The sequence below is a fragment of the Hemitrygon akajei genome, chromosome 23, assembly GCF_048418815.1.
Source record: "Hemitrygon akajei chromosome 23, sHemAka1.3, whole genome shotgun sequence".
In the NCBI taxonomy this organism is placed as follows: Eukaryota; Metazoa; Chordata; class Chondrichthyes; order Myliobatiformes; family Dasyatidae; genus Hemitrygon; species Hemitrygon akajei.
In genome coordinates, this window is record NC_133146.1 from 35001103 (window position 1) to 35028497 (window position 27395).

Sequence of the window (27395 nt, forward strand, 5' to 3'; positions counted from 1 at the left end):
GAGTACTGAAGACTTGTGCCATCGGACTTGCGGGTGTATTCACGACTATCTTCAATCTTTCCCTCCAGCCGTGTGTGCTACCACCTGCTTCAAGCAGTCTTCAATCATACCGCCCAAGAAGAGTGTGCTAACCTGTCTAAATGACTATCGCCCAGTGGCACTTACATCCACAGTGATGAAGTGTTTTGAGAGGCTGGTGTTGAAGCATATCAGCTCCTGTCTCTCATTCAAAGTTAATAAGACCAAGAAACTGATTGTCAAATTCAGGAGAGAAAAACAAGAGGTCCATGAGCTAGAAATCATCGAAGGATCTGAGGTGGAGAGAGCCAGTAACTTTAAATTCCTGGGTGTCACTATCTCAGGAGACCTTTCCTGGACCCATCATATGAATATTACTGCAAAGAAAGCACGACGGCACCTCTACTTCCACAGGAGTCTGCAGAGGTCTGGCGTGTCATTGAAGACCTTGGAAACTTCTATCGATGTGTGGTGGAAAGTGTGCTGACTGGCTGCATTATGGATTGTTACGGGAACACCAATGCCATTGAGTGGCAAGTGCTACAAAAGGTAGTAGATTCAGCCCAGTTTATCCTGGGTAAAATCTACCCAGCCATTGAGTACATCCACATGAATCATTGCTGTAGAAAAGCAGCCTCCTTCATCAAAGATCCTCACACCCAGGCCACGTCTGTTTCTGCTGCTGCCATCACATCGAAGGTACAAGTGCCTCAGGACTCATAACACCAGGTTCAACAACAGTTACTACTCCTCAAACATCAGGCTCTTGAACAACACGGGATAACTACACTCATGTAAGGACTCTGTTATATTGTTGTTTCATGGTCATTATTTATTGCTATTTATTTATACCTGCATTTGCACAGTTTACAGTTTATAGTTTCTGATGTGTGCAGGACTGAGAAAAACCACCCCATCTGTACACCACAATCAGTTAATCAGAAGCAAACACTGTCACCTCTGCCTTTAGCTGATGCCATTGTCTCGGCTATGCAGTGGAAGGTGAAGTCCTTCGAATGAAACACTGTCCAGAGTGCCAGGGGTGAGCCATCTTTCTGTGAAGCACAGTACACAGCAATCCCTGATGTACTCCAACCTTGCTCTGAGTTTCTCAATTTTATTTTCCAAATTGTGAACATTAGCCAGGAGGATGATGGGTTTGGAACCTCAGAGCCCCAAGTTACCTGAAACTCATCCAGGCTGGAGTGTTTTCTTAAAGGGAAACTGCACTCACTATCCCAGTGGTCTGCAGACAAGTCTTCTGATTTTGAAGATCAGATTTCTTAAACATCTTATAACAATGTTGCTTATTGAAATACCACTGGCCATGATTGTAGATTCCAGCTGTAGTAGTCCTAATTGGGAATATTTCATGTTTTCTTTCAGAGCTGCACAGACACATTTTGCTACTCTCCAGCACCATGTTATCCACCAAGAACATCATCCAACTTTGTCTCAACACAGGAGACCATATGTCAACATTGATCATACTTATCAACATAAACAAATGCATCAATTTTCACCAAACTCTTGCAGAAAATGTTAACTGAATCTCTTTCACACATAACAGCTGCTGCCAACTTTAAGATTTTCTGGATTTTATCTTGTCAACTGGCAATTAAAACAGGGAGAGCACAGTAGAAGTTTGCTATTGCTGTATTAGACCAGACAGATCATTCACTTAGACCAGGTGTGGAGGGACAGCTGGATCCCCAGGAGGAGAAGGAAACAAAAGGTTAGACCTGAATCAGAGCTTCAGAGGGACAACTGATCAACACCATGAAACAATTCACCCTCTCCAACACAATATCCCCACTAAGCCACCAACTGAGAGTCCTCTTTAAATAGTCATACACTGCAGGCAACTTGTGTTAGCCACAATTAACTTGATAAGATTAAATCAAAAGCACAAGGGCTTAACAACTCTAGTTAAGATATTGATTAGTAAATATAGATGCTCAAAAACCCAGGAAGGCAACCTGCAGGACTCAAGACAATTTCATTTAGGAATACTGTGTGGAATAGGCCTTTCCAGCCCTTTGAGTCTCACTGTCCAGCAACTCACAATTTAACACTTGCCTAATCACAGCACAATTTACAATGACCAATTACCCTACTAACTTGTGTGTCTTTGGATGTTTGGAGGAAATTGGAGCAGTCGGTGAAAACTGACACATTTCATGGGATTGATCTTAAAATTCCTCACAGGGACGCCCAGATTGAACTCCAAACTCTGTAATGCTGTCGTACTAATGTTCTCCTGGGCAGAGATGGAGGTCCAGCGTTCTGTTGTGCAGAGATGGAGACACAGAAACAAAGCGTGCACAACTGTAAAGTTGAAAACAATCTTTCTCATTCAAATTGCCAATGAGAGGTGACCGTGTTCCAGGTTATTTTCCTTTCTGAAAGAACTGTTTCATCAGGTGATTTTTAACATCTCTTTTTGGTAGAAGTTGTATTATTCATACATTCTTAATCAATCTAACAACCAGTAAAGCCAGACCAAATCAGTCTCTGGAGTCTTTTAGTTACAACTTTTGGAAAGACTGGGTGTTTATTTCCTACTTCACAAAACTTGAGGAAATAACTCCACAGATTTAACATTTTAAAGTGCAAGAGTTTCAGGAAATAAGTATAGGAATACTTAGTAATCATAGACTTTTACCCATCACTGCTATGCTGCTATTTAGGGGGGTCTTACAATAGTGCCTCTGATTTCTACATTAGATATCAGTCTGGTGGGTATGGCGAAAGCACACAGCAAAAGATAAATACCCTTGCTTAATGGTATTGGACCATGGCATAAAAAGTTTGGAATCCGTTGACCTGGATGATGTGAAACACAGAGTACAAGATTCAAGAAAGATCTGTGGTTAAATCAAGACCAGCCTCGCAGCCAATTTGATTTTGTGAACTACTTGCAAAGCAACTATGAAGAAGCAGTTCAAAATTTAGAGAAAGCAAAAGGGGCTCTGAGAAAGAACCACATAGATGGATGGGAAAGAATAAATATTAATTCCTATGGAGACTATGCCTGGATGTATTGCCACTTACGACAACTGACTGAGACCCAACCCTGCATCTACGCTCTGGAGATAATTTGCAAAGTGCCTTCACTCTACAGCAATGATAGCTGATGTACAGGGGAAATGGGATAGTCACTGTTGACTTCTACTGCTGAATATAATCACTTATATTCTGAGGTCAAGCCTCCATCTTACTGTATGAGAGATCCATTCAAGAGCCTGATAACAGCAGGACAGAGCTACCGTTGAGCATGGTTTAACATGCTTTCTGGTGTTTGTGTCTTCTGCCGAGTGGGAGAGGAGAGAAGGAAGATCATCCAGAGGGGATTATGCTGGCTGCTTTACTGAGGTAGTGACAAGTATAGACCAAGTCCGCAGGGAGGAGGCATGTTACCATGATATGCTGAGCTGTGTCCACAAATGCATTTCCTTGTGGTCCTGTGCAGAGCAGTTGCCATAAGAGGCTGTGATGTGGCCAGATACAATGATGTCAATGTTGCATCAATAAAATTCTGTCAGAGTGCACAGGGATATGCCAGAATTCTTTGCATTAGTGAGCTTTCTTGACTGTGGTGTCAACACGATTGTACCAGGAATGTACAAAGTGAATGTTCCACTGTAAATTACCCTCCGTTCCTGAATGTTGTGTTGGGTATTCATCAATAATTGCCTGTAAGGATATCAATGCCACTGGAAAACTGCAGAGAGCATAACATTTTTACACACAATAATGATATGCAAGGAAGAAATTGGAAACCATGTTTCAGAACAATGCAAATATAACCACAAGTTTACATACAGCAGTAATACTGTGGAAGAGGAATACATGGATGCAAATTTTTTAAGGCAAATAACAGATGAGATGTGATCTAGACTGGATTGAGACTGGATTATCGTGGACTGGGTATTGTGGCTATGAGAAAGAATAATTAACAATTTTGTCCTGTGTGGGCTGTTCAGAGAGTGACCATAACAGATTAGAATTCACTAATATGCTGGGTGAAGTCACAGAATGAAATCAAGGGTGTGAATCTGAAGAAATGAAATTATGATGACCGAATTGATTGGCAAACTATTCAATGGTTTGAATGTGAATGGGCATTGCATGATGTTTAAAGAATGAACGACAACAATCGTCCATTCCTGATTGGCATAAAAAGACGTAAGGAAAGAAGGGTCAACCCTGTGGGGGAAATTCAGCACAGAATTAGACCAAGAAAATCAGGCACTTGAGGACTGGGGGCAGTTCAGAGTTCAGCCAAAGAGGGCAGAAATATTGGTTAACAGTGGTAAGATGAGGTGTGAGAGTAAACTGGGAGGGAACATTAAACTGATAGTAAATATGGAGAACTGAAATAAGATAGTGACCAGAATTGCAGGTTGCTTACAATTACAAACAGAGAAAATTATAAATAATTGAACAAGGGTGCTCAGAGTGACACACTACACGGGCATTCTGGTGAGGTGTAGACTATTTCTATGCAAATCAATGCTTATACTGGCATACAGGAAATGCTTCTAAATTCTATTTATTACCTCTGTGTTATTCATAGACTTTGAATTCCAGTTTCCATTCACAATAAGGAAGTAACTGATAGTATAAAGGGTTGTCAGGTATAACATCCGACACAACAACGGAGACTCAGCAGAAGAAGAACCGCACAACCTGAGAAAGAACACAAATTGCTTTCCATCCAATGAACATCATGAGGTAAAGGACGTTTCCTTGCAGTTTATCTTTATGTACAGATTATTATAGAGGAGGTGGTTTTTCAATAATAATGGATCATAGTGAAATGACTTAAAAATACCCAGAGTGGACACACACTGGCTAACACGGTAGTTGAATGACGAGACTGTAGGGTGAACCCTTCGTTACTCTCCTGAGGTGTATACAGTGCAGGGAACTGCAGTGCTTTACTATTATTTTTTGTTATTAACATCCAATAAAATGGCTCTAAACACAAGATTTGCATCTGATTCCTTTCTTTTTTTCTTTTTCTTTTTACAATATTTTTATTCAGAAGAAAAAAAAGATTTACAGAGTGCAACGCATAGATACATCTCAACATAACTTGTGTACATTCATATATTGTAATAAAATTGATCAAAATGTTATAGCATAACACATAAAGGTATACCACTCTGTAATCAAAAATTTAAAGATAGGTCATACATCATAAAATAAATTTTTTATATATATAAAAAAAAGTTAGCCCCCTACCAACTACCAAAGAAAAAAGCTGATGGATGACAATGGGTAATTAGAAAAAAAAAACATATTCACTTAAGAAGAGAAGATAAAAATATACATAAAAGTCTGTGCACTGTTAAACTTTATAATTTGGAAAAGTAATTTAGGAAAGGTCCCCAAATATCATAAAAAGATTGTTTCGAATTTAAGACTGAGCAGCGGATCTTTTCTAAATTTAAATACGACATAATATCACATAGCCATTGAAGATGTGTAGGAAGGGTAGACTCCTTCCTTTTAAGCAAGATTGCTCCTCTTGCTAAAAGAGAGGTAAAAACTAAAACCTGCAGGTTAGGAGTATTTAAAGTTATATCTTCATTTGCAATAATACCAAACAAGGCAGTAAGGGGATTTGGGTCAAATTGGACCCTAAAAAGTTGAGAGAAGGTATGAAATACTTCCCGCCAAAACTTTTCAATTGTAGGGCAAAACCAAAACATATGAATTAAAGAGGCATCAGCAGAGTTGCATTTATTACAAAGTGGAGAAACATTCGGGTAAAAACTGGAGAGCTTCTGTTTAGAAATGTAAGCTCTATGAACCACTTTAAATTGTAGAAGAGAATGACGAGCACAGAAAGATGATTTATTAACTCGTTTAAGAATTTTATTCCATCTATCATCAGAAATCTGACAATTTAGGTCATCCTCCCAAGCTTTTTTTATTTTATCTAAAATGTCTTGTCTAGAATCAATCAACAAGTTATAGATACCGGTAATAGAACCATTAACAAAAGGTTTAAAATTTAAAAGATCGTCCAGTAGATTTTTATCAGGACCTATAGGAAAAGTAGCTCATTGGAAACGTAGAAAATCTCTAATTTGAAGGTATCTGTAAAAATGTGATTTTGGGAGTGCAACTTTATTTGACAATTGGTCAAATGAAGCAAGAGATCCTGAGATAAACAGGTCCCAAAAACACTTAATACCTAATTCATCCCAATATTTAAAGACTTTATCAGTCTTGGAAGGGATAAAAAAAATAATTAAGGAGAATGGGAGATGATAATGAAAAATTCGCTAAACCAAAAAATTTACTAAATTGAGACCAGATCCTTAAAGTTTGCTTAACAATTATGTTATCTGTTGTTTTATTTGCTGAAAAAGAAGAGTATGATCCAAGAAGAGAGACAATAGAGGAATTTTTTACAGAATTAAATTCTAAGGAGACCCATGATGGGCAATCTTTACGATAAATATAATAGGACCAGAAAGTAATATTCCTTATATTGGCAGCCCAATAATAAAACCTAAAATTGGGTAGGGCTAGTCCACCCATCTCTTTATTTCTTTGTAAGTAAACTTTACTTAAATGAGCTTGTTTATTATTCCAAATATAAGAGGTTAAAATTGAATCTAAAGAATTACGTCTTAGGAATAAAAATAGGTAAGGCCTGAAAAAGATATAAACATTTAGGAAGAATCTTCATTTTAATTGAATTAATTCGGCCAATGAGGGATAAAGAAAGAGGAGACCATTTAGAAAGCATCTTTTTCACATAATTCAAAAAGGGGTTTAAGTTTACTTCAAATAAATTCTTGAAGTTTTTAGTAATTGTTACACCTAGATATGTAAGTTGACTTGTAACAACTTTGAATGGAAATTTGGCATTTGATGACATTAGGTCATTTAAAGGAAATAGCTCACTTTTATGTAGGTTCAGCTTATATCCTGAAAAAGAACTAAACTGGGAGATTAAAGAAAGAACCAAAGGTAAAGAAGTTTCAGTGTTAGAGATAAAAAGTAAAATATCATAAGTGTATAATGAAATTTTATGAGACATAACTCCCCTTAGTATACCAGAAATGTCCTTAGATTCTCGAAGTGCTATTGCTAAGGGTTCTATAGCTAAAGCAAAAAGTAAAGGACTAAGAGGACATCCTTGTCTAGTTTCCCACTGTAATTTAAAGGGCTTAGAAATTTGGGAGTTAGTAATAACCTGAGCGGTAGGAGACAAGTAGATTAATTTAACCCAACAAATAAAATTAGGCCCAAAATTAAACTTTTCTAAGGTCTTAAAAAGATAATTCCACTCAATTCTATCAAAGGCTTTTTCTGCATCTAAGGATAATATACATTCTGATATTTTTTTGGATGGTGAATATATCACATTCAATAACCGACATATATTAAAATGTGAGTAACGATTTTTAATAAATCCTGTCTGGTCAAGTGATATAATAGATGGTAGAATATTTTCTGGTCTTCGAGCTAAGATTTTGGATAAAATTTTTGCATCAACATTTAATAAAGAAATCGGTCTGTATGAAGAACATTTAGCTGGATTTTTATTTTTTTTTAAGAATAAGAGAAATAAAAGCTTCATAAAAAGATTGAGGGAGTTTACCTGATTTAAAGGACTCTGATAAAACAGAGGATAAATAAGGTGTAAGTAACGTAGTGAAAGTTTTATAAAACTCCCCAGGAAAGCCATCAGGTCCTGGGGTCTTACCAGAATGTAAAGCACGTATAGCCTCAGCCACTTCTTCATTGGAAATAGGCTGATCTAACTATGTTAGACTATCAGCAGACAATGTAGGAATGTTGATATTACTGAAAAAAGCATTCATATAGGTATTATCTGAAGAAGAGTCAGACTGATACAACTTAAGGTAAAAGTCTTTAAATACGTTGTTAATTTCAGAATGGTTGGATGTCTTAGTTCCATTATCTTTAAAAATTTCTGTGATTTGAAGATTAACTGTAAAAGATTTTAAGCGATTGGCTAATAAACTACCAGTTCTATCCCCGTGAATGTAAAATTGAGTTTTATCTCCTAACAGCTGTCGTTCAATTGGGTAAGTCTGCAGAAGATTATACTTGGATTGGATTTCAATACACTTATTATATATACTTGGATCTGGAGATAGGGCATACTTTTGATCAAGATCTTTTAATATCGCTGCTAGGTCAGACCTTTCTTTGTCAGCTTTTTTCTTTATATAGGTAGAGTAAGGGATAATTTCTCCATGAATATATGCTTTAAAAGTATCCCAGACTATATTACCAGCAGTATCTCCTTTAAAATTTTCTTTAAAGAAAAATGTAATATGGTTTTCCAAAAACTTTAGAAATTTTTTATCAGATAACAATGATAAGTTAAAATGCCAACTTCTATTTGGTACAGAGTAAACAGGTAATCTTAAAGCCAGAAGCACAGGTGCATGATCAGACAAAGCAATCTCCTTATAATCACAGGATCGTACCAGTGGAAGCAAGTTTCTATCTATAAAAAAATAATCAATCCAAGAGTACATATGATGAACCTGAGAGAAATATGAATATTCCTTTTCTTGGGGGTGTAAAAAACGCCACACATCAAGAATACCACATTGAGATAAAAAAGATTTAAAAAGTAGGACTGATTTATTAATGACAGGGGTTTTACTTGAAGAGCGGTCTAATATAGGGTCAAGCCAAAAATTAAATTCTCCACCCATCACTAAGGAATACCGATTCAAATCAGGCAGAAAAGAGAAAAGATGTTCAAAGAACAAGGAGTCATCTGTATTTGGAGCGTATACAATTAGTTTATTCCCAAGACTACCCGAAACAATAACAAAGTGCCCATTTGTATCAGAAATTACATTATGTTGAATAAAGGATACATTCTGATCAGCAGGATAGAGATGCCTCTCGATCTAGATTGAGAGGGTGAGTGAAAATGTATACCCTTCCATCCTTTGAAAGAATGTGAAATATCATCTTTACAAATATAGGTTTCTTGGAGAAAGATTATATGAGTTTTAAGTTTCCGGATACAAGAGAAAATCTTATTTCGTTTAACAGGGTTATTTAGACCTTTCACATTAAAACTGAGTATGTTAATAAAAGAATCCATCAAGTATCCTTTAGTAATGTATAAAAGGTAATCACAGACATGTAGATAGTGAATAAGTAAAACAGTAAAAGCATCCAATCAGCTTTATAGAAGAACCCATTTCCCCCCTCCCTCCCCCCAAAGAGAGAAATCAGCCAAAGGAGACTGAAGACTAATTCTAACGTTCCCAACCCAAAACTCCGGTGGCTCCAGAAAATATATATGTATAGCTGTGCTGAATAAACAATTGTAAATATATATATACAAAAACAAAATATCAAAGTAAATAAGTTTGCTAATTACTATAAAAAAAACGGGAAAATATAAGTATTAGTCTCGGTAAAAAAGGAAGGACATAAGGTAAATCAAATATGGAAAATCAATAAGTAAAACAACATATACTCGCGGGTGCAAAAAAAGAGTAAAGAAACAAATAGAAGATAATTAAAAAGGGAAGCGGTTTAGATAGCTTCCTACATAACACTGAGAGAATATAACGTAGTGTTTAAAAAGAGCTGCGAAAAACAGCAAAAGAGAAAATGGATGCAGTCTGCCTGCATGTTTTGCATAGTTTGAAAGATAACAAGGCGCCAGTTACTTAATCAAACAAATGATTAAGACTTCGTAAAACCAAGAAACCTTGTTATCAACAAAACGCCAATTACTTGATTGAACATCTGAAATTAAAACATTTAACATAAAACAACTCAAAGTTGAATTTAAGGATGGAGACTCTGTAAAAATTTCTTAGCTTCTTCAGGCTTCGTAAACCAAGAAACCTTATTATCAGAAGTAGTAACCTTGAGTTTACACGGATCTCTGAGAGAAAGGCAACAGCCAAGCTTAAAAAGATCAGACATGACCTCTTTAAAAGCCTGTCTAGCTCTTAGAACTTCCGGATGATAATCTTGAACGATCCGAAACTGTTGATCGCGAAATTGTAATGTACGTTTCTTCCTTGATTCACGAAGGATCTGTTCTTTAATCTGATAGTCATAAAAGCGAATGATAATAGAGCGAGGTTTGGCAAGATCCCAATTAGGCGGGGTAACTCGGTGCATCTGATTCCTGACTTTCAAAGAGCCTTCTGTTCTGTCTGATCACCAGATGCAAGAGCAAGTTCAAGGGATCATAAATAATCCTTAATCACGGCAGGAGAGGCAAGAGGAGTAGGAGTCTGATCAAGTCAGTTTATCTGCACTTGTCTTCCTCAGACAGGGGTCTTCGGTGGAATACAACTGAGAACAATGACATTATTTGAAAAACTTAGCAGTCAGCGTAATCACTTTACCACAGATTGATTTCCATGGTAATTTGTAAGGAATGTGGACATTCTCTCTGTGACTGTGTGTGTTTCCTCTGGGTTCTCGACTGTCATCCTATATTCCAATGTATGGCTTAGGGTTACTGAGAATTTAGTGTCAGAAAAGTGCTGACACACTTGCTGACACACTGGGTTCACAGGAATCAGCTGCCAGTTGTGTGGTTACAGCTATTTTATGAGATGTTCCTCCTACATTCCAAAGATGTACAAGTTAGGGTTAGTGAGCATTTCACTGTATGTTTTGATGTATGTTTGACAAAGAAAGCTAATTTTTAATCTTCAAATCTTTAAAGGTAGGAGGTGATTCAGCTCTGCCATACACTATATCTGTGTAGATATGAGCATGTTGGGGCCTACGGGGTGCATTCAGTACTGAGGTAATACACCAGAGGAACATGCTACTCCAAACTATCATAATTTCCAGCCCCTAACAGCTTTCAGGACAGAATGGAGGAGCTGCATCCACGGTGCGGCAAATGCATCTCCTTTGGGAGAAAGCAGGAAGCAGAGTTGATTACAGAGTAGGGTTAAAGGTCGGCACAACATGTTCTATGTTCTATGCTGGTCTATGTTCTTTCAGAAATGTTCAGATCAGGGGACGTTGCTCATGCAATTGTTCTGTGAACTGGTCTGGCAACTCGTAAATTGCCAGACTTCAGTGGACTTCACAAAACAGCTTTATCTCATTAATGTTATTGAAGTTCTCAATCTTCTAGACATTGAGTCTGAGTACTGGTGGCTGTCTGGGGAAAAGCACCACTTCTCTGTACCGAGATCTGGAGCTATGCTCAGGCTGCTGGCAAAAAAACGAAAGTCTGCAATAGTGGGAGAGCTCGACGTCTGGTAATAAAACCAAGTCCACCATCAGTGTAACAAAGCAACAGATCAGCTGCCTTGGCTGTTCAGGAGACACATTTCCATCTTCATCACATGAATCAATTCTTCATATTGGGTTACTGATCTGAAACATTCTCCTTCCTCAGATGCAGACTGACAGGCTGAGCATCTCCAGGTTTTCAATGCCATAATAAAAAATCTTTAAGAGGCAGATTTCATACAGTTAGTAAATCTGCTTTTTATGAGATTGCTGGTCAGACCTGCATCAAGTGATCTGAGATGGAATTCATGATTATGTTTTTTCTCTCTTGCAGCAACACACCGGGAGATTTATTGAAAGAGAAGCTCAATCAGCTGCAGTGTCACTTCACATGGAGACCACAGAAGGAAACTATTGACTTTGAAGATGTGATGTACAGATTGCAAGATTCTATTGATATGAATTTGATGTATAAAGATCAGTCCTACAATCAACTTGCTTTTTTAAATTGTCTGCAGGGCAATTATGAGGAAGCAATTCAAAATTTAAAGGAAGCTCAAAAAATTCAGAGGGAGAACCACAAAGATGAATTTGAAAGAAGAAGCATCATCACCTATGGAAACTTTGCCTGGGTGCATTACCACATGGGACAACTGACCGAGGCCCAGTCCTATCTCGACAAGCTGGAGATGATCTGTAAACCGCTCAGTGATGGCCCTCGCTATACAGCAATGATACCCGAGGTGTACGGGGAGAAGGGATGGTCATTGTTGAGTTCTGCTGCTGAATACTATGAGGAGGCAAAGGAATGCTTTGCAAAGGCTCTGGAGCAAGATCCTGACAACACTGAGTGGATAATGGGATATGCAACTGCAATTTCTCGCCTGGAATCATTGTCTGGAACCCCAGAGAGTCATGATCAGAGTCAGTCAGTGAAGTATTTCCGACGAGTACTGGAGCTTGATCCAGATGATGCTGTGGCCATGGTGCTGTTGGCTCTAAAACTGCAGAGGTTAGGGCAAAATGAGAAAGCAAATGAATTAGTTGAACAAGCATTGCAGAAGAACTCTGATCTTCCATATGTGCTTCGCTATGCTGCAAAATATTATAGACAAAGGGGTTTTGTTGAGAGGGCAATTGAGCTGTTGAAAAAAGCACTGGAATTAACTCCACACTCTTGTTTCTTACACCACCAACTTGGATTGTGCTACAGAAGTAAGCTGAAATACACTACTAGCAGATATCCTCGCAATCCTGAATTTCAGCAGAACCTAGAGTTGATCAATCTATGCAAGTATCACTTTGAAAAATCTGTTGAGCACCGTCAAAGGTCAGCTATTCCACCACAGCTGGACTTTGCACAGATCTGCATAACAAGTGGGGAATATTCCAGAGCAGAGGAGATTTACCGTAGATTGGTGGAGTTAGTGGACATTCGTCCAGAGAATATGCAGAGCATATGTCTGAAAGCTGGGTTATTTGAACTGCACCAGAAAAAATCTGAAACAAATGCTGTTCGCCTCTTCCTGAAAGGTGTGAAAATTGAATATAACTCAAGAGAACGGGAAAAATGTCGCATGAATTTGGAGAAGTGGGCAGATAGGAAACTTAGAGTTAATGCAAATGACAGCAAGGCTCTTGGTGTCAAAGCATTACTGTATCAGCTGGATGGGAACATGGGTAGAGCAACTGAATACTTTGAGAAGGCTTTGGAGTTTGATCCTGGCAATGAGGAATATGTGAGTGCTTTTTCTCAATTACATATCTGAGCACCACTGGTTTGTTTAAAAGATGCATTTCCATCTGATCTGAGGATAGGTTTGGTAGGGTGTTGCTTCACTAATATTGTGTTTCTTTTAAAACTATTATTTCCTCAAGTATCCTGAGCAAACTGAATTCGATTGTGCTTCTCTGGACTCTGGAAAGATGGGATTTGGGATACTGCAGCAAGTGGTGTTAAATGAGAAATCAAACATTTTTCCACATTGGTTTGTTTGACCTATTAACCATTGAATGTATTTTACTTTTCACGTATTCTGATGTATAATTGTAACTCTGGAATGATTTTTCAAGTGCGATTGTATTTTAAGAATCATGCTAAGATATATTTTTTATATATGTCTGTTAATTAAATCTTCAAAGCCAAGGTTGGTCTTGTCTTGACACAATCAAAGGAACGCAAGCAACAAATCCTTAACAGCACGATTCCAACCTGCTGAGTGTGGTGGAGGAATGGCTTGGAAGGTGGAATGACTGGCGAGTGGCAGTGGAGGGGTTTTGGGAATAGTTCATGGAATTTCAAAGAGATAATATTTTTTTTAAAAAGGATTAGCATTTTCATTCACAATAAACAACCAAGGACAATGTAACTACAAAACTCCAAACAAGATTGTGTGTGACAATGGAATAAGAAGGTGGAAGGGTATAGTGCAAGGCTCCCGCCTCTGATATAGTGATAGCTAAAAGAAATTCCTGTGATGTGTATGGGCCTGGCTGCTGATCAGGAGATAACCCTGTAAATAGACTATGGAAATCAGATATGGTTATAGATTAAGTGAGCTATTGCCCCATATATTTGCAGGGTTGGGGAAGAATGAGAAGGGAGATGCAGAAAAGAGAGCATATGACCACCAGCTCAGGATTAATCATCTGAAATTTCAAAGAGAGAAGGTGTTGTCACCAATTAACTGGATACTTGTTCTTTATTCACCACAGAAGCATAGCAGTTACCACAATGCAATTACAGCTGGGGCTTCGGAGTTCAGAGTTTCATTCTGATGCCGTGTATAAGCAGTTTTTCCATTCCTCCTCATGAATACGTGATTTTCCTCTGGATGTTCCGCTTTTCCTTCCACATTCCAAAGTCAAACCTGTTGGCAGGATGATTTGTCATTGTAAACTGTCCTGATATTACACTAGGGTTATATAGGCGTCTCGTTGGGCCTGTAGAGGCTGTTCCATGCTGTATGTCTAAATAAAATAAATAAAATAAAAATTATATTTCAACTACTTGGGCACAAGGAGAAGAGCATGTCTCCTGTTGCCACACAATTCTGAAATCTGAACATCATCTTTATACAAAATTTACTAGCGGGTACAGATGTAGACCATTCCTGGTGGCCAGACATTTTAATTCCAATTCTCATTCCTTTTCTGACATCTCAGTCCATGTTCTCCTCTTGAGGCCACCCTCAGGATGGAGGAGCAACACCTTACATTCTGTCTGGGCAGCCTCCAACCTGATGGCATGAATATCAATTTCTTCTTCAGGGCAGAAAAAAAATGCCCACCCCTTCCCTCTTCTTCTGTTGCCCACTCTGGCCTCTTACCACTTCTCACCTCTCTATCCCTTCCTCCTGGGACCCTGCATCCTCCCCTTTCTCCTCTGGTCCACTCTCCTATCCGATCGGGTTCCTTCCTATCCAGCTCTTTATCTTCCCTACCTTTCTGGTATCACGTTCACCAAACACCTTCTAACTGTTCTCCCTCCCCGAAACCTTTTTTTGATCTGGCATTTCCTCCCTTTCCTTTCCAGTCATGAAGAAGGGTCTCAACCAGAAGCGGTAACTGTTCCATTTATTTCTCCAGATGCAGCTTGACCTGTTGCGTTCCTCCAACATTTTGTTTGTCTTGATTTCTTGAAGCTCTGCATGTTTGCACTTCTTACTTGCAAAATCAATAACCATTCACAATACAGGTGTTTAAAGTCAATAAAAATATTGCTTAACAATTGATAATACTTTAAATTTTGTAGCACAATTATTCCTTAGTTGGTGTGTACTCTGTGGTAACTTCTATTTTACAAAAAGACCACTCGACAACTTGATGGCCAAAAGAGCATCTTTATCTGGGACGGCAAATGATATTTACAATACAGAGGCTTCCAGGTACCTCGTGCGGCATGGGTGGAGGAACTATATACAATGCAAACTGGGAGTAAAAAGAGCGGAAGTAAGACCCCGCCAACCCCAGAACCTGCCTCTTGCTACCACAGCTTCCCGAATAGTATTAACTTACTGTAATAATACTCACATTACAACACTTCTCCCCCTTTAAAATCCAACATTCTCCAAATATAGAAGAACTGGGAAATAAAAACAGTGGTATCATTAGCAACAGGTTACCAATACAAAAACACCTAAAAAACATGGTAAATTCAACATTCAATCTAACAACAAAAGAAACTATTGAAAGATTCAGTCTGTCAGGAGGTTTGCGACGGCACTGCGATCTACACACTACCCCCAGTGACCCAGCAGGCACCGCTGGTGAGGATGTTTTGGGTGGATCTAGTGCTGGGGACACGAGAGGGGTCTGTGTGTCCGTGTGAGAATGTCCATCCTCTTCAGGGGACTCTGCCCCCTCTACTAGTGTCTCTCCCTCTAGCAACGTCACTGGTGGACATGCTTTCCTGGTATGCATTAAGTGGTCATTGCTCCTCAACTGGTTTGGACTACTGAGCTTCTTTGAAATCGGTGGCAAGCTATTCTTAGCATCGTTGGGATAAACGGCATCTGCAGGTTTGCCACCTGGCTTGGAACTCACTGAAGAAGGAACTTTAGTTTTTGAACCATTGTCACGACTGTGGCTCAGCATAGACCCAATTGCAAATTTTTCATAGAGTTCCTTGTTATAACTTGGAACTATCTGGAGTTTAACAGCAGAAAATCGCAATGCATTTCCGAAAACCTCTTGTGCTTGAACAAAGGTCTTGTCTGTTAAATCAGTCATTGATTTTGATGATACATTCACTCTCCTGGAGCAGGTTTTCTTTTCTTGAATGGCTGTTCTCTTCAATACCACGAATACTCAGGCCAAGGAATCTTCCACTCAGCGTAGAGTTAAAAGGCACCACATGGATTCCCAGCGGGCCACCATCTCTAGAAAATTCTACTTTCTTTGTCAGATCACTTAGAGTGCTTTCTGAATGCTTGTCTGGTGGTCCCGGAGGCTCTGTTCTTACATCGTCTGGGGGTGCCCCATTTGCTACTGTTACGATTGGCTTCACGTGCAGGTTGCTGTTAGCGGGATCATCAGGCTGAGATGCTGTAACTGGGCAAGTGGTACAAGAGCTGGGTCACTGCTTCGCCGTACTAGAAGTGGCGTGCTGGCTTTCAGTGCCGAGGGGGTAACTTCAATTGCTCCTGTCATAGGCTGAAGAGCAACAAGCTGCGCAGTGAGCTCACTCTCAAACGTGTCCAGACTATGTCTGTCACTCACATTGCCATCGGCGACTTCATCTGCACGCTGCACCTCATGCTCTTCCGTCACGTGTGCATTTTTAAATTCATGCCAGTTGAGCCAAATTTTGCTTAGCCAATCGCGGCCCAGAAGACTGGGCCCACTGCCCTTAGCTATCACCAGCCTGGTTTCAGCCTTCTGGCCCCGGACCGAAATATCCACATACAACACCCCTAAATGAGGTATGGGCTGCACCGTATAGGTCCTGAGTTGGAGCTTAGATGACCTGATGGGAGGTAGGTTGGATCCCCATGTCCTCCTGTAGGTCTCTTCACTAATGACCGATGCAGTAGCCCCTGAATCAATCTCGAACCGAATGTCCTTTCCCCTGACAGTGACTGTGGCATAATACGGTTCAGGTGGTCCCTCATCCGTTTCCACCACAAACATGTTGTAGGCACACGCTGTCTCTCCGTCTGCTTCTCCCAGGTGGTGTGTGGCTGCCTGAGTCTGTTGAGCTTTCCCCTCCCCAGGCTTAACCTTACCCTTTATGCTCCTGCACTTTTTAGCTAAATGTGCCTTCTTGCTACAAGCATGGCAGACAGTAGCTTTGAATTTACAAACATTTACATAGTGCGTTCCTCCACACCAAAAACATTTCACCTGCTTTTCCTGTCTACCAATCTCCCTCCTGACTTGGAGCACTGCCGCTGACTGCGACCCCCCCATATCCTTTCTGTATATCCTTGGCATTATTAGCAGCCAACACCATGCCTTGAGCAATCTCTAGCGCTGTCTTGAAAATCAACGGTGGGGTTTCCCCCAACAAGCAGCGTTGTATGGCGTCATTATTAATGCCGCATACTAATCTGTCACGGAGCATGTCGTCCAACACGGCTCCGAAATCGCAATGCTCCGACAGCTGCTGAAGCTCGGCCACAAAAGCACCCACAGACTGACCTGGCTTCCGGACATGACTGTGAAACTTGAACCGTTGAACTATCACCGAAGGCTTTGGATTGTGGTGGTTCCCCACGAGCTTGACCAGTTTGTCATATGGAACTTCTCCCAGTTTCTGCAGCGTAGCTAAGTTCCGTATCAGCCTGTACATCCTTGCCCCACACACACTCAGGAGAATAGAGCGCTTCTTAGCCTCCTCAGTAATTCCATTAGCACAGAAAAAGTGGCCCAACCTTTCCTCATATTCCGGCCACTCCTTGATTTGCTTGTTGAACACACTGATCGTTCCAAACACAGCCATCCGAACACAAGACTCCTCGCCCGCTCACAGTAAGACCCCACCAACACCAGATCCCGCCTCTTGCTACCACAGCTTCTGGATTAATATTAACTTACTTTTAATAATACTCACATTACAACATACTCCTTTAACACTTCTGTAAAATTCTTACCTCATAGTCTGTGACAATGGCATCTGGTCGAAGACTTTTCCACTAGGTCCACGTTATATGAACCTTTCAATATTCAGTTGTTTTCAATTATACTCTCTCTTCATCCAAACTCCAGCAAGTACAGACCCAGCTCCATCAAAAACTTCTCATATTAACCCTTTCATTCCCTATACCCTTCTCATAAATGCCCTCGGAACACACTCCAATTCCATCTATTCTTAGACATGGGGTCCAAAACCGCTCACAATACTCCAAATACATTCTGATTGTTGCCCTAGAAAGACTCAGCATCACATCATTGCTTTTATATCCAAACTAGGATTCCCAAGCCCCTTTGCATCTGATTTCTGAAGTTGCTCTCCATTGAGAAAATAGCTGGACTAAATGGGTCAACCTAGATTTGGAACAAACCCTGAGATGCCTGGTCTCAGGAAAACCTAATGAGTGGTGAGACCATTTGATGTGGGCAGAGGTCACCCAAACTCCTTACAGCATTCAGGGTAGGGGATGTCACTGTTCGACTGCTGGTTTGGTTATACTCCGCCACCCTTTCTAGAATATGTGCTGTCAGGATAATCAAGGACCCACCCAGCCAACACAGTTTTTGTCCCTCTTCCCTCCGGGAGAAGGTTCAGGAGCATGAAGATTCGTACAGCCAGATTTGGGAACAGCTTCTTTCCAACTGTGATAAGACTGCTGAACAGATCCTGACCCGGATCTGGGCCGTACCTTCCAAATATCTGGACCTGACTTGTACTACCTTACTTTCCCTTTTCTATTTTCTAATTATAATTTATAATTTAAATTTTTATTATATTTAATTCAATTTGTACTTCAGGGAGCGTGAAGCGCAGAATCAAATATCACTGTGATGATTGTATGCTCTAGTATCAGTTGTTTGGTGACAATAAACTAAAATTAAGTAAGTAAAGTAAGAGGCCGAGGTTGGGGATCCTGGGGCCAAAGATCTCATCCAACACTGCAAGCAGAAATGGACCAGGGCAAGAGAGATTTGGCTGGTCTCTACCTGGAAGTTGGAATCCAAGGCTAACTGAAAGAGAAGACGGTCCTGCTTTTCAGCCTGGGCAAAATGTCTGGCTGTCCACTCAGGCCTTGTCTCTCCGGGAGGAGTTTAGAAATTTGGCACCCAAGTTCTCTGCACATTTCAAAGTCCCCAAGAAAGTAAACCTGCTGCTGTACAGCTCCCCAAGACCATGAAGATCAATCCCACTTTCCACATTTCTCAATTAAAACCTGTCTACACCAACCCCGGAGGGGTAGATTTAAAAGGTGGGGGAGGGGAGAGAAGGACACCGGGTGAGAGGTGAAACCTGGAAGGGGAGGGATGAAGTAAAGAGCTGGGAAGCTGATTGGTGAGATGAGGTAAGAGAGGGAATAGGGGATAGGAAATGGAGAAGAAGGTGGGGTGGGGGGTTGTTGGGGGGCATTACCAGAAGTTTGAGAAATCAATGTTCACATCATCAGATTGGAGGCTACCCAAACTTAATACAATGTGTCATTCCTCCATCCTAAGTGTGACCTTATCACGACTGTGGAGGAGGCCATGGATGGACATATGGGAATTGGAATGGGAGGTGGCCACTGGGAGATCCCACTTGTTCTAGCAGACATGTCACAACGGTGCAGATATGTTCCAAGTGCAGAGTGAGAGATCACAGACGTTAATGCAAACAGTGTTAAAGGTAAAGAAAACAATAAACACTAGGCCAAACAGGGCCATTAGCTAAAAGAGCAAACAAGAGGAAATCTGCAGATGCTGGAAATTCAAACAACACACACAAAATGCTGGTGGAACACAGCAGGCCAGGCAGCATCTATAGGGAGAAGCACTGTCGACGTTTCAGGCCGAGACCCTTCGTCAGGACTAACTGAAAGGAGAGATACTAAGGAGATACTAAGCATTAACTAAAACTCTGAAATGGAAAATGAAGCCTACACTGCGGCTGAAAAGAACAACTAAGAATTAAGTGATTCCACTGACTCAACAGTCCAATTTCTCGGGCAAGGCAGAACGCAGGCAGCGAAGTGTTGCTGCGCCCTGGGTTCCAATCTTGGCAGACACTACAACGAAATCAATGGAGTTCAACTATCACAATGAAATAATAATTAGCTGGTACGTGCATATTTAGGAGTGCAATTGCCGAATCTGCTGCGCTGCTGAATCCGTGGTTGTGACAGGGTCTCTCTAGGCACAGCCCCCGAGGCACCACAGAACTGTGTCTGCTGGAAGTCCCAAATGAGAGACTTGTCCAAGATGTCCTTCAGTGATGCTGGTAGGTAAGTGCCATGGTGTGCACTTGCAAAATCGGAGCCAAAGACTTCCATTTAGAGACAGAATCAGGAGCTTAGACAGAGGTAGTCGACCAAGCGACACAGTGAGACAAATCAGTTTCAAAATTTGGATCCTTCAGTTGGAGTTAATCCAACATCTGCTTCAAGAATAAAACTAACACAGAATCTAAACTTATCAAAATAAACTTAAATAGAAAGCACCAGGATACCGCATTACAAAGAGCGAGATGCTTGAGAAAAACACAAGATACTCTAAAACCATTAATAACTGTTAAGCAACAATTAACCAATTCAGGTGCTCCCAAAAGCTCTGATGCCCTGCACAGGACGGAAGAAGTCACTATGGGAACCCCCTCCTAAGGCCTGGCATTTGACCCTGGAAGACCTGAAAACAAGATTAAGGGAAGACTTGAGAGACCTGGGGAACGAGAGAGGCATCGGAATCCCAGCAGACTGAGAGACCGGGGAATCTGAGGGGCCTGGGAACCCTAAAAGACAGATCAAGAAACCTTGGGAGGGAGGCTTGGGAGTCTGAGATGATGAGGACATTGAAAAGCCATTAACACATTAAGCTTTGGAAAGGTTTGGAAAAAGAAAACCCTGGGAACATAGATTAAAGTCCTTGGGAAACCTTGAAACCATGAAACTTGAAACCTAGAGAAGGAACTTTTTCAAATCTTGTTCACAGTGTTTTATCATTCACAATTTTTTTCCCCCGGAGAATTAGGATATACTCTCAACTTCTCAGATCAAGACGGCAGAGACCGGTTTCTTTTATCGCTAAGCTAGGTGGTTCTCTGTCGATCTGTTTAATTTGTGGCATGAAAGTTCAATTTTCCCAGTCTGTACCATGACTTTCATCAAGGGGTTAAAATACTCCTTGGTAAGGTTACTTTACTCGCGTAGTTACACACTCCAGCCAGGAATCAGACTTCGGATGAGGGCTCTACCAGAATTTACACGATTGACTTGAATGATGATTTGTTGAATCAATTGATAAGCTTGCTTGAAGCGCTCATTTGTTATCCAGACCTGAGTCACGAGACCACAATGCTGGGAACCTGGGTTCTTGTGATTTGAAAAGCTTGGAATGCATACCGGAGAAACTCGATGTAGACTAGAGAAGCTCGGTATGCAGACTCGGAGCTCTCGGAATGTAGAATCAGGACATGCACTGAGTATAAAGGCAGCCTCTCCTTAAGCCCACATGTCAAAACGTCACTGTTCAAACTTTGCTGGGTTCATTACTTGGCAAGATCCTTCTGTCATACTGGAGACAGAAACAAGAGATCAATACATAGGAATTCCAACGGAATGTCGTGGCCATGAATCTCATGGCCAAGGTCAGCTGCTCTCTCTCCCTGCTGGGTCCATGTTTGTGCAGTCGAGACTTGTTGACACAACAGTGCGGACGTGGCCCAACTGCGGAGCGAGAGACATTGACTTTAATGCGAACAATGTTAAAGGGAAAGAAAACAATAAATGCTAGGCCAAAACCAGGCTGTTTTCTAAAACTCTCAAATAGAAAACAAAGCCCACACTGCGGCTGAAAAGAACAAATAGGAGTTGAACGAATACCCTGTAGTGAACTACATTTACCTGTCTGGACATGCCCCTCTGCTGACTGCTCCTGTGGCTCTTCCCACAGACCCCTGTATAAAAGCGATTGGAGGCTCTGCTCCTCCCTCAGTCTCCAGGATGTTGTGTGATGGTCTTTTGCTGCTGACAGTGCTTTCTTCCAGCTAATAAAAGCCTATCTCTCGCTTCACGTCTCCGAGAGTTATTGATGGTGCATCATACCCCTAGCCTTCAGAGTCAGTTGACTCAATAGTCCAATTTCTCAGGCAAGGCGGAGTGCAGGCAGTGAATTGTTGATGCGTCCTGAGTTCCAGTCTCGACAAACACCACGGCGGAACGAATGGAGTTAAATACTAACACAATGAAATAATAATTAGCTGACACGAGCATATTCACGAGAGCAATTACCGAATCTGCTGCGCTGCCAAATCCGTGCTTGTGGCAAGACAAAGCGTAGGTGCTCGGCAAAGCTTTCTTCCAGCCCTTTGAGTTGCGGGTCAGTCAGAGAAGCAGATGTCGACGGATAGTGGAAGTGAGTTAGTGATGGAGGTTGGCAGGAAAGAGGAGTGGAGTGGAAAGAGTAAGAAAAGAAAACAGAGGCATGAGATGCCAAATTCTGAGGAGTCAGGGGACAATCAAAATAGGATAGCAAAACAACAGAAAGAAGATGAGATTAAAGCAATTATAAAACTGAGCAAAGACTTTTGGAGATTGGAACCTGTCGAAGATAATCAACAAACTTATTGGCGAGGTCAAAAGAGCAAAGGTTTCAAGAATTGGATCGCTATTAGTGATTTGTCGGGATAGTGCTCAGCAAGGCAAAGTGATAAGATTGAATAAAATAGACAGCAATAAAGTACAATGCTCAATTCCCAACAACAGAAAGTGGACGAGAGAAGTTATTTCGGGGATACCAACGAAAGTTACTATGGATGAGATTAAACAGAACATAAAAGGAGCAAAAATTATTGAGGCCAAACGTTTGAAAGTTAAAAGAAACGGGAAAAAGTGTGATAGTTTATTGGTTATGATTAACTTTGATGAAGAGAAATTGTTGACTAAAGTTTATTTAGTGTATATGTTTTATGAGGTCAGAATATATATTCCACTGCCTGTAAGATGCTTTAAATGTCAGAAATTCTGACATATTGCGGCGGTCTGCAGAGGGAAACGAAGATGTGGGAGATGCGCTGGAGAACATGAATACGGGAAATGTGAGGCGAGCGCTAGGCTGAAATGCTGCAATTGTGGTGAGGAACACAGTGCAGCTGATCGAGGGTGCATTAATAGCAAGAAGGCAGCTGAGAGACAACATGTAAAAGTAACTCAAGTTCCGCAGAGGCAGTGAAAGGACTGGCTGAAAAGGAGAGGACTACCAAGCAGACAAATGCAGGGAATAATAAACCGGTGAATTGTGAGGCTGTGAGATGATAAATAAGGATACACTTATAATGAGTAGAAAGTATTTCATACTGTTTATGGTAGATGCAATTAACTGTTCAGCGCAAACAAACAGAAGAACTGAAAAAGTTAAAATTATAGTCAAGTCTGCAGAAAAATATCTTGGTATTACAGGGCTTAGGTGGGAAATAGTCGAACAAACGCTGAATGTAGGATCAAACAGTTCACAGGCGGGGAAGCGGGATATTAATGGCAGTGTTACAATGGAATGCAAAGAGTCTTATCGCTAATGGTCAAGAATTTAAGAAATGTGTATCAGAATTTAAGGAAAACCTCAGATTTTATGTATACAAGAAACGTGGTTGAAACCCAGGGTAACTGTGCAGAACTCCAACAACAAATAGAAGTACTCAATAAGAACAGCCGTGAGTTGGAAAAGAGATTGGATGAAACAGCGCTGCATTTAAAAGAACAACACACACAAAATGCTGGTGGAACACAGCAGGCCAGGCAGCATCTATAGGGTTAAGCGCTGTCGACGTTTCAGGCCGAGACCCTTCGTCAGGACTAACCGAAAGGAAAGATAGTAAGAGATTTGAAAGTAGTTGGGGGAGGGGGAAATGCGAAATGATAGGAGAAGACCGGAGGGGGTGGGATGAAGCTAAGAGCTGGAAAGGTGATTGGCGAAAGTGATACAGAGCTGGAGAAGGGAAAGGATCATGGGATGGGAGGCCTCAGGAGAAAGAAAGGAGGGGGGGGGAGCACCAGAGGGAGATGGAGAACAGGCAAACAACTAAATATGTCAGGGATGGTGTGGTGAACTAGATATACCTGTCTGACTGCTCCTGTGGCTCCTCCCACAGACCCTGCTGACTGCTCCTGTGGCTCCTCCCACAGACCCCTGTATAAAGGCGACTGTGGGCTGCTGCTCTCCCTCATTTTCCCCAGGATGTAGTGCTGTTTATTCTTCCAGTCAATAAAAGCCGATATCTCGTTTCCTAAGTCTCAGCGTGAGTTATTGATGGTGCATCAGATGGGGTAAGAAGGGGAGGAATTTTCCTATCATTTCGCATTTCCCCCTCCCCCCACTACTTTCAAATCTCTTACTATCTTTCCTTTTGGTTAGTCCTGATGAAGGGTCTCGGCCTGAAACGTCAACAGCACTTCTCCCTATAGATGCTGCCTGGCCTGCTGGGTTCCACCAGCATTTTGTGTGTGTTGTTGTTTGAATTTCCAGCATCTGCAGATTTCCTCATGTTTGCATTTAAAAGAGACGGTTTCTGGAAAAAGATGCTTCTTGTCAAAAATTCAGTGACATGGAAAACAGACTAAAAATGGAGGAACTTATTACAAAGTTACAAAGGGAAAAGGAATTGTTGCGAAGTGAATTATCTACTTTCAGATTATAAAATGAAAACATGGAAACAAATAAAGAACGTCCAAGGTCTCAGTAAACAGCTACAGGCTTTGATTCAAGAAAGGGAAGACTTAGAACTAGCTGATAGACTTGAAAAACAACAATTTTTAAACATTAAGCAGGCGATAATTAATATCCTCAAACAAGAAGCTTTTAGTTTCACAAATTATGCAGATGAAATCAATCTAATTGAGGCAATGCAATTACTTGAAAATTGTGTAACAAAAATTTGGGAAGAAAAGCAATCTGTGGCACTGCTATCTAATGAGCGCACAAAGTATTTGCAAGAGGAATTGCAATTACAGAGTAATGCAAATAGAGATCTACAGGTTGAACTAGCTTGTTAAAAGCAGAGTACTCCAGGACATACTTGGTTGAAAACAGAACACCACAAGTCTAGCAGGTGACGGTAATGCACCTTAAAGCTGGTTTGCCAACCGCCATAAAACAACACAAGAAGAAGAAACGGTCTCCCGATCTATGTTGGGTCTCACCGATGTACAGGGGGCCACACTGTGAGCACCAAACACAGAAAACGACCTCAACAGACTCACCAGGTGGAGTGTCGGCTCACCTGCAAGGACTGTTTAGGGCCCTAAATGGTAGTGAGTGAGGAGGTGTAGGGGCAGGTGTAATACTTGTTCTACTTGCAAGGATAAGTGCCAGGAGGGAGATCAGTGGGGAGGGATGAATAGACAAGGGAGTCGCGTAGGGAGTGTTCCCTGCGGAAAGAGGAAGGTGGGTGGAGGGAAAGATGTGCTAGGATGTGGGATCACGTTGGAGGTGGCGAATCTCTGGTAGGATGGCGGGTTGATGGGGTAAGAACAGATGTGCTGCTTGACCTCACAAACAAGTCTCCGGATCCAGAAGGTTCTGCATCAGCACACACTGTAGTCCCTGGTCCTGAAAGGCAACAAAATTCAGCTGCACTGTGCCATTTTACGTGCACGCAGTGGAATGTTATGAGTAGAACTACTTGAGGACAAATATGATTTATTCCAGGTTAAATCAATTTTGTTTCATATCCTGGAAAACTATTGTGCTATGCAATTGAATTTCTAGGCGTATGAACAATAGAGGCAAGCCATTTTTTTCAGAACTGCTGTTTGTCACACATTAACTACACCCATGAGATCACTGTAGGTCTTACTGCACTGTGTTGAGGTACTATGGACTGCCTCTGTCACTGCACTACACCGTCCTCTAGGGGTCGCTACCCTACCCTCTGTGGTGATGGGGTGTGTGCGGTTTAACGTAGAACATCCAGTCCAGATTTCAAATTAGAGACCTGCAAGGCTGTATCCACGAAACCAGGGGCCCTTGCTGGCTCTGAGAACATCACTGCTACCAATGTCTCTGTCTTCCTTCCACAGAACTCTGGGAAGGGGAAAAGCAGGGAAACACAAATAGTTAAAAGACTGTCTGAGATGCTGCCAGGTATGAAGAGTGGACAGATAGAAGATCAGCCAATCAGGTTGGGTCTGGTGGGCCAAGTTATTTATTACTGTTGCTATCCCAGCATGCCTTTGTACAGTAATTGGATACTGAGAGCTCTGTATCAGCCTGCATTGTTGTTTCAGTGGCATCATTTCTTGAAGAAAGCTGGTTTCCTTTCTAGGATAAGTTTCTATTCACCATCAGGAATGTGCAGACAATCTGTTAGAGCAGGAAATCAGAACATAGGACAGACTTCTCCACCAACTCAACATTAAAAGTCCATCTGAAACTGTGAAAGAAATTCAAAGAACGTTATTTCAAATGAACAGAATGAGTAACACAACACTGTAAATTCTCCCATATTTATATTTTATTTCTTAACCAAGCACAGAAGCTTGATTACATAAGTGTGCCGAATGCATTGCTGTAACTGTACCTGGAGAACAGTGTTGGTGTTGTGCATTCATAGGCACATCATTAAAGGCAGATCAGGCTGCTTGTGTCGAAAGTAAAGCACAGTTATTATTTCAGGCCAATAAGCTTTCATTGCAAGAAATTATCTCCCAATTGAACAGATCACAGCCCAGTCACTTGTTTCAGCAACTTCAGGCAAATAAACATATCCAGTATTTCCTGTTGTTATTTACACATTTAGTATCTTCAACACTTTCTGTACCATTTTGGATGCTTAGCAGTACCAAGACTGGTGAGAGTCAGACATCAGACAATCTCAGTGTCACACAGACAAAAATAGACCTTTGGCTCGTCACTGAGTTGCTGCCATGTGATTGGCCGATCAGCTATTTACATTAATGAGCAGATGTACAGGGGTACATAAGAGAGTGTACAACTTGATGAATAAGGTAATAATGTATATATAAAATAAAAGTAACTTCCATTTTGGCTCAATATATGTACAAATTGAAATTTATTCATGTGTTTTTTAAAGTTTGGTGGACTCTCGGCATTGTTAAAAGAAATGATGTGAAGAAAAATGATCATGTATGAAGTGATGAATTTCATGAATTTTCTTCACTTGCAGCAACACACAGAGATTTGTTGAAAGAGAAGCTCGATCAGCTTCAGTGTCACTTCATGTGGGGCCCTCAGAAGGGAACCATTGACTTGGAAGATGTGATGTGCAGATTGCGAGATGCTAGAAATCTCGGTGTGAAATATCAAGCCACGTGTCACAACCCAACTCACTTTTGTAAATTGTCTGCAGGGAAACAATAAAGAGGCCATTCAAAACTTTAATGAAACTGTTGCAATCCTGCATTTAACCAGAAAGCAAAGTTGTTTAATTAATGCAAGTATCACTTTGGAAAACCATCAGCTATTGAACCACAAATGGATTTTGCAGTTATAAGTATAAGAAAAGGAGAGTATTCCAAAGC

The 27395-nt window shown here is 40.9% G+C and overlaps 1 protein-coding gene across 1 annotated transcript; it reads left to right on the plus strand.

Moving 5' to 3' along the window:
- The first annotated feature begins 4741 nt into the window (after window positions 1-4741).
- On the plus strand, window positions 4742-13284 carry LOC140715088 (interferon-induced protein with tetratricopeptide repeats 1-like). Its single transcript, XM_073026817.1, has 2 exons — window positions 4742-4755; window positions 11594-13284. The coding sequence occupies exons 1-2, from the start codon at window positions 4742-4744 to the stop codon at window positions 13026-13028; spliced, it is 1449 nt and encodes a 482-aa protein (XP_072882918.1). The 3' UTR covers window positions 13029-13284.
- The last annotated feature ends 14111 nt before the right edge of the window (window positions 13285-27395 follow it).